This window comes from Pseudochaenichthys georgianus, chromosome 7 (genome assembly GCF_902827115.2).
Source record: "Pseudochaenichthys georgianus chromosome 7, fPseGeo1.2, whole genome shotgun sequence".
In the NCBI taxonomy this organism is placed as follows: Eukaryota; Metazoa; Chordata; class Actinopteri; order Perciformes; family Channichthyidae; genus Pseudochaenichthys; species Pseudochaenichthys georgianus.
In genome coordinates, this window is record NC_047509.1 from 25234741 (window position 1) to 25243162 (window position 8422).

The window sequence follows — 8422 nt, forward strand, 5'->3', positions numbered from 1 at the left end:
GTTCTACCTGATTGAGTTAAGCTACTTATTAGAGAAACAGTCAGAGGGAAAAATACAATAACATGCTCATCATGTAGTAGCAATAAAACCCTTACATGTCAGTTATACATTGTTTTATTTGTAAGGAAAGGTACACTGCATAGCATATTGATTGAGGAATGTAATGCCACATATATGTATAGCCTAAGTATATTTGCTGCCATGCTGAACCGTGCAAATCAAGATTATCTACAGAGCATTTTCCCTTGTAGCTGCCTACATATCTCATAATTTGATAACAGGCTGACAGTGGCAGGACTTCCAGATGTAATCAAGGCTTGTTCACCGTGATACTACATTGTCCTGACTTTTGTGTGTGTGTGTGTGTGTGTGTGTGTGTGTGTGTGTGTGTGTGTGTGTGTGTGTGTGTGTGTGTGTGTGTGTGTGTGTGTGTGTGTGTGTGTGTGTGTGTGTGTGTGTGTGTGTGTGTGTGTGTGTGTGTGTGTGTGTGTGTGTGTGTGTGTGTGTGGGTGGGTGTGGGTGGGTGTGGGTGTGGTACAACAGAGGAACCAGACATAAGCTTAAGAGGAAGAAAAACCTCTCCAGAGCCCAGAACAACAGAAGGAACAATAAGAGGCAGGGAATGGTTTTGTCATTATTGTGAAACCAGTCCTCATTATTCTAGCAGGCAGATACAGAGGAGGACACTGGGACAAACAACAGGGCCAAGTGTAGCCTAGTTTTACTGCCTTGGGTAACTCTCCTGCAATGTGTAAACGTATGGCCTACGTGTAAATCACCAGCTGTATCAGCAGGGTGGGTCGCTGAGGTTGGGTCCGTCCAAAGGGCTTAAAAGGAGTGATAATTATCACTGCGTGAAGTATGATGTGACTTGCCTGTGTTTACTGCACGGGGAAGTACTGAGCACACATTGAGTCAGTGGATTTCAGTCTTACTTGATTGTTGTTATTCGTGGTCATTGGTCAAAGATCATTTCGTGGACATAAAAAACGTCTTCAACATTTTGTGGTGAGATTTGACCCAAATAAGATGTGTGTCTGTTTAAAAAAACAACAAATAGAAAGTAGAGAGAAAATGACTGTTATATACAATGTTCAGAGGGACCTCAACCACGTGTTTTGTTCACTTCAAGATCATTTTGAACCCTTAATGACCCATGCTTACCCTCAGAGCTTTGAAACACTGGTTTTCAACAATTGTCCTTTTTTGTATTTTACATCAAGGGTGTGAGTCAGAATGAGTCATTCACTTTTAATCCGTCTAGTTGTATAGTTGTCACACTAACACAAATATTCCACTTCACCAAGAATTCCCCTATGATGCCTCACCAAGGGGATTTCTCCTTCTTGCAGGAGCAGTGGTGGAGGAGGGGTAGCCAAAACTTCAAATGTCACATTCTGAACTGAATCATATAAAAGCATCATAATAATTGTGTGATAATCAATAAGCTATACATTGATACAATAAGCAGTTTAATTTATTCCCTGAAAACACATTATCGTTGATAATATTTTCTTGCTTTTTCCTGCTATGGCTAAATAAATATCTGTTGTGAAAAAGTCCTGTGGGGGTCTTGCATGGACAATGTGTGAGCATGCACATAATGTGTCTTAGGTGCATTTAATTCGTGCAAAATTACATATTACTGTACAGGAAAGTCCTTGGGATATTTTTAGCATTTGTTCTATCGTCCAAAGATGCCGTATGTTCAATTTTGAAGTGTATTTTCCCGGCTGTTTACAGAGCAGCACAAATAAAGTGACCGCTAGAAGAGTTAAACTCGATGCAAATCATATGGCGTGTTTTAAAGTTAAAACTAGCTTATGTCTTCGTCAGCAGACCAAGACTGAAGACAAAGAGGACTACAGCCAATGGGTTATTGGTAAAATGTCAAACATGTTTCATTTCTCTCCATCCATCGACAAGCCCGACAATGAAAGGGTTAAAGAAACTGGAAGTGCAGCAGTGAGCCCCCTCCTCCTCTTCCTCTTCTTCCTCCTCCTCCTCCTTCTGTCTGCTGGGCCCATCCGTCACACAAGGAAAGTTCCTGACCCTTAACGTTTATTTGTGACCAAATTATTTCACGCACACTCATCATTGTCTTCATATTTTGGAAATAAACGCCACACCTCCCTGCTTTGAGGAAGAACACATCTGTAGCTTATCGTCAAAACGATGCCAAGGTGAGTGTAAAGCCGGTTTACCCCTTCGCTGCATTGACCACTTTTTGTGTGGTTTAAGTGTTACTAAAAGTTAAATATAATCAAAGTTTTTAAGGTTCTGGAAAGTTTTTGTCGCGCTGCTTTACGTACCCTGCTGTGGTCAACGTAAGCAACCCGCCCAGTGTGTTAACCCATAAGACACTGCGCGCTATGTGTTAGCAAAACAACGGTTAAAAACGTTTCTTATGAGAATTTAATTCTACCTGACATTTTGACACTCACATATCATTCATTGCCTTTTAGTTTATTAAGCGTAACATGTGACCCGGGTTATACTGTTTAAGAGTGAAAAGAGATAAACAGATGATGGTTGCAGTTGCAGAACTATTTCCGACTTGAAATCTCACTTTAGCTACATGTTGTACAGGGGGCTTTGTGGGAGGAAATAAGATGTTTACTAGCGGAAAAGTCATGTTACTAACTTTACTATTAAACATGTCAACTGGTGAAATATAACCTTTAGTGTGCAGAGCTACACGCCCCACACAGGTCAATAATATGTGATAACTTCACGTAAATGTTCCTCAGGATTTCTCAACAGGCTGCTGAGGGATGTGTGTGTGTGTGTGTGTGTGTGTGTGTGTGTGTGTGTGTGTGTGTGTGTGTGTGTGTGTGTGTGTGTGTGTGTGTGTGTGTGTGTGTGTGTGTGTGTGTGTGTGTGTGTGTGTGTGTGTGTGTGTGTGTGTCCACCAGGCAGCTGCCATGATGCGCATAATCCAGTCCCATGCCTTGCATTCCTCACTGAGGGTATTCCTAAATTGGAGCTGGTGTTAACTTTCTTCAGGCTTTTGCCCTCAATCCCAGCAGGTCTGGGCATGTTTGCAGTGTACAAACTGGCATACCTTGAGGGTGGATTCAGGGACAAATGAGTGCTCATATTGAATTATCACATGGTTTCTTTTATAGACAATTTGTCCTTGTACTTCTTATCTGACCTATGTTTACAGCTCCCAGCAGTCTTCATCTATTCTCTGATCTTGCAAAGATACAATAGTTAGTTACACTGCCGGGTAGCCCGGTGATAAATGGCCTGTATGTGTTCCAAGTATGCAGTGGATGTGCAAGTATGCTGAAGTCATGCTCTCTGCATTACTGAGAATCATTTTACTGTGTGCAACATTCACATTTAGGTCCGCAACTAACAAGGTTATCATATTATCCATAATAGATCATTCTGTCTACTTTTTATTAAATAATAAACAGACAAATGTCCATCCCATTTTAAAATGTCTCTTATGGCTGTCTTTAATGTATCAAGTATATTCAGTTTCAGCCAGTTATTCATGAAAAAGATGAATCTATTATCAAAGTAGATGCCGATTATTCAACTGGTACACTGATAGTCGCAATTCTAGGTAGATTAATGTTAAACTAATAATGTTTGTCTTTGGATTGACATGAAAGCACATTACTGCTCTGAACATTAGATTTAAAGGATGGAAAAAGAAAGTTATTTTATTTTTACAGTGGCCATACAGTAGCAGCTCTTACCCTTGTAATGTGTGGACATTGGGTAACGAGTGACTTTGAAAGGTAAATCGTCTGTCAATTGTTTACCATGCAGCACACCTATTCACAGAAAACCTTTTACTAAGGTAATTTTACTTCAGGGAAATTAATGTTCCGTCATTTTTACAGTAAAAGCGGTTGGTTCTCATAAAGAACGAATATCTGGGCGGAAGCAACATGATCTGTTCTTCATTATAACTGGGCTGAAGAGAGTCAACCCCTGTTGCTGTTACATTCTGTGGTATGTTTCTAAGTTTGTGTTGACCTCACATTTACTTCTCTCTACAGCTTTTGACCTCCCTGCAAGCTGGCCTGACTGAAAGTTTGGGACTGACAAGATGTGTTCCAGTGTGGATGTTCCACCAAGCGCCGTTGGAAGAGGAGTTGCTGGCAGCAACAACAACAACAACAACAATAACAACAGCAGCAGCAGTGAAAACACTGGAAACTCAGGTTCCCAGTATGCACTCTGTGCTCTGGGCGTTGGGCTTGTTGCCCTGGGCATTGTGATGATTGTTTGGAGCGTGGTACCTGCAGACGCGGCTGGAAACAACATCAACAACAGCAGCAGCAGCGGTTCAGGAGAGGGCAGTGGTACGAGCGGGAGGAAACATAAAGCGTCCTCCGTGGCCTTCGTGTTGGTGGGCTCCGGGGTGGTCATGCTGCTGCTGTCCCTGTGTCTGGGGATGAGGAACAAACAGCGGGAGCAGCTCATGCTGCAGGAGGCTCAGAGCCACAGAGTGGCCGCTCGGGAGCAGGTGGAGAGAGAAACGTGAGTCCAGTCATCGATTTCTACTTAAACAACAGTTTTTTATGCCAACTGCAAATCCTGTGCACGTGAGAACATTTTGCTGGTGGATTTGTTTATTTATTTTAAATATTATTTTGTTTGGTCAAAACTATTATTAACAGATTATTTTAAAAGCGTCTGTGATCTTTAACATTTTACTTTACTTTAAGAGCATTATTAAAATGAGTGATTGTATCCATAATCCATGATATTGATAACAAGGTCTAGTTTATTTTTTATCAAATCACAAAGCACATATTCCTCTTTGAGGTTCTGAGACTTAAAACGTAGCTGTCGAACAGCAGCCTTTTTAATTCAAAGCATGGTCTTAAGCATAAGTCTCGACTATTTCTCCTAGCTAGCACATCATTGATATTAATTAGAAAAGTGTTTTGTGGTTAACCCTAATCCTAACCCCAGAGATATACAATTTGTTATATTTTACAGAAGTTTTCTTTTTGCTTGCGAAATGTTCATGACTTTGTCCATCAATTATTTGCGATTTACTTAATATCATTGCATTTTCAAATAGTTTAAATAAGTGGTTTTAAAAAAAATACCCAACGCTATACCTTGTATTGGTGTTCCAATTCCACCTATGCAGTTTAAAAATGATTTATTGAATTCATTTATGCTATGATAATGAAATGAAAAATAATAAAAAAAAATTCAGATTACATTAATCACATAAATAATAACACTTTTAGAAGAAATAAGTTGACATTTTGCTATGATGGTTGTTCCTTACAGTCGGTAGTGTTTTAATGTTAAAATGTATGTATAATGAGAATGAGTGTTGAAGGCATTAAATTCACTTAAAATATTTGGAATAATAATTAGATGTATTAATAATTATTCCCCTTCTCATTTTTAAGATCAAGTACAGGACATAACAGAGTTCACAGTTTTTCATGCGTGTCATTCATGTCTCTCTGTCTCTATAAATGTGTGCAGTGCCGAGGAGCAGGCCGAGCGTTACGCTGTCCCCAGCTACGAGGACGTGGTGGGCAGCGGCCAGTACCCTGTCAGTCAGAGCAACCTCCGCCCGAGCCCCTCCCAACTGCCGTCCTACGATGACCTCGTCCAAGTTGACGGGGTACAGTATGAATTTGAGGAGTCTGAGTTTACAACTCCCGGATCGCCCGCTGCAGCTTCCACATCAAATCGCAAAGCTGGGGAAAATAACCGCAAGCTCCTCCCGATCCGCAGGATTAAATCTGAGAAGCTGCAAATGAAGAACATTGATAACTCTCAGCCAGCAGCTAGGTTCAGTATAGAACCGCTGACCCCTCCACCGCAGTATGAGGATAAAGTGCCTCCCATTTAATATCAAGCTGATCGTGTTTAAAACAATCTACTGACATTCCTGGAATCCTCCATGATTTCCTTTCATGGAACTGGATCTGCGTTTTGAAAAGACTTGAAGAGGGCTCTTCCTGCAGAACATTCGGAGTGAAACATTTTTTATAAAACACTGTTTCTGTTCTAACTCATCACTACGTGTCATATCACTCCAAAGCACAGAACAGAGAAACCTTTATACTTTTCTAACGTTGGATCTCTGAAACACAAACTTGCTGGAACCTTCCTCAGTGTGACAGATTCTTTCAAACTGTGGCACGTTGGACTAAAAGCACACACCAAATGCAGTTTTCCTTGAAGTCGTTTTCTGATTATGCATCGTCTTTGGGTGGTCCAAAGTGCGCTGACTGTAGAGGTGAGTGGACGGGGAAAGAGATCGTGGGGCTTTGGATTACTACCAGCGGTTTACCAAATGAACGCTTCATGCTGACATTGTAATATGTGCTCAGCTGGCTTGACGTGATGTGGTATGCCTCACTAAAACTCCCCCTCCGAGTTAGAAATATATTCTCTCCTTGTCCTCTAGAGCTTTGCAGAAAATGAGAGGATTTTGGCCAATGTTGACACTAGCTTCAGGTTTTCTTTGTCCCTCTCATTTAAAAGCTGAAACATGAAACTAGGGTTTACATATTCAATGATGGGGAATCGACTGGACAGCGTTATTTAAGAAACTACTAAGACAACAAAGCGTTGTTAGCATCTATCTGCTCCCATGACTCTTACAGGCCCTCTACCAGAGCCTGAGGAAATGTAGTTGTTGAACGCTAACAGAATATCTCTTGTTTTGATTAGAATATAAAGGCACTTAAATGCTACTGAATATCAGCACATTTAAGAGAAAACCTAGCTTTTATATTTCTCCCTAGAAAGACTAAACCCTGTGCTGTACATGGGCTAGAGGCTAGTTTGAAAACAGTGTGGAACTTAAGCTGATGTCTCTAAGGTTGTGGGTGTTTCTTTACTAAGCAGTTCCAAAATCAGGTGTCATTTGTCTAATTTATGCATCATGAAATAGTATTTTTACTTAAAGCTGTAGTAAGGACTTTGACCTTTTTGAATGCACAAAGATGCCTAAACAAACCCAACGTCAGCTTATGTTTTTTGACAAGCTAGTACAATGTTGCCTAACTATCGAACAGACTATCATGCTATTATTAGAGACATGTTTCCATCTAAGTGAGCAGTGAAAGTCTAGATTTAAGTTGATTCCTAACCTTCCTGAGAAACATAGATTGGACTTTAGCTTGCTAAACTCTCCTCACAATGAACTCATTTAGTTTGGTTCTCTTCCATAAGTCTAGCTAAACAATGAGCTTCAGAGTTTGTGAGTGTCCAAACAAACAGACATTGGGAAATGTAAACTACGGTTAGTGAGATACTGGGAGGGGACTGTGATTAATTTATTGGCTGAATTCTTCTATTTACACTTGCATAAAGCAGCTCATAGCTTCCTTTCTCAAAGAGAAATGACATTCTGGGATGTAGACGGTCTCACCCATGAAGTCTTTAAGGAGTGCCTCTGCTAACCCCCTGCAGGAGTTTGCCCTCCACTTTCACACCCTGAAGAGAAGTGCCTTCCGTGTTCATAACAACTCTGCTGCTTCTCCAAAAACATTTTTTTTAAAAAGGCATTGTATGACTGAACCTGAGCTCCTCCAATGCAGTGTTTAAAACGAGAAGGAAGGAGGTGAGAGCATAATGGAAGGAGCCGTTGACCAGTTGAAAGCCCTGTACCCATGGCGAACACTGTGGTGCTGTGAAGGCAGAAGTGTAGTCTCTGCTTCTCTCCCCACTTTCTATTTCGTACTCAAAAAAGAAAAGAAAAGCTCGTTGACTGTGCAGCTGCAACATAACAACAGAAGCCATTGCTCTCTCGCTTGCTCATCCCCATTGCTCCAACCACAGTGTGAATGAATTCACTCCGAAGTATGCAGAGAATGAGCAGAGAAAAGACAAAGTGGCCTGAGATCCAAAACCATGCACTTTCATTATTACCTGTCAACCTACGATTTGAGTTTAAATGTTATGAAGTTGTATCATTAAACATTGTTTCCTCTTTTGTTGTGTGATATATAAGCCCCATTTCATTAGTGACTTCATCACCTACATCTACACTGTGTGTTTGAGTCAAAGTCAGTGTAGTTAATGCAGAAAAGCTTCTCAATCATTTACAGCTGGTCGTCCGTGAGAAAAGCCTTTCAATGCCTTCATTCTTTTGTCATGTTCAGTACTGCCGACATATTCATCGTACCTCGTTTTGTAAAAGACCATTTCATTACATGATTGATTTTATATGACTGTAGTCAAAATGTGTTACATTGATGAAATCATTTAGAAGTCACTTTCTGTTTTACATAGACGAGTGTCCCAAACACATGCTGTCAGTTCATTTATCATTGCTTTTTTACTACTTCAATCTTTCTTTTATATGTACTGTGAAAATGTGCTTTTCTATGCTCAGTTAAAATGTATCTCATGAATATTGAATGAGAAATAAAAGGAAGTATTTGTTAATTAATCAATGTGTTTAAGAAGCGTA

At 40.3% G+C, this 8422-nt stretch overlaps 1 protein-coding gene across 1 annotated transcript; it reads left to right on the forward strand.

Moving 5' to 3' along the window:
* Positions 1-1976: 1976 nt before the first annotated feature.
* Positions 1977-8364, forward strand: tmem51a (transmembrane protein 51a). Its single transcript, XM_034087355.2, has 3 exons — positions 1977-2183; positions 4020-4503; positions 5476-8364. The coding sequence occupies exons 2-3, from the start codon at positions 4070-4072 to the stop codon at positions 5846-5848; spliced, it is 807 nt and encodes a 268-aa protein (XP_033943246.1). The 5' UTR covers positions 1977-2183; positions 4020-4069; the 3' UTR covers positions 5849-8364.
* Positions 8365-8422: the final 58 nt, after the last annotated feature.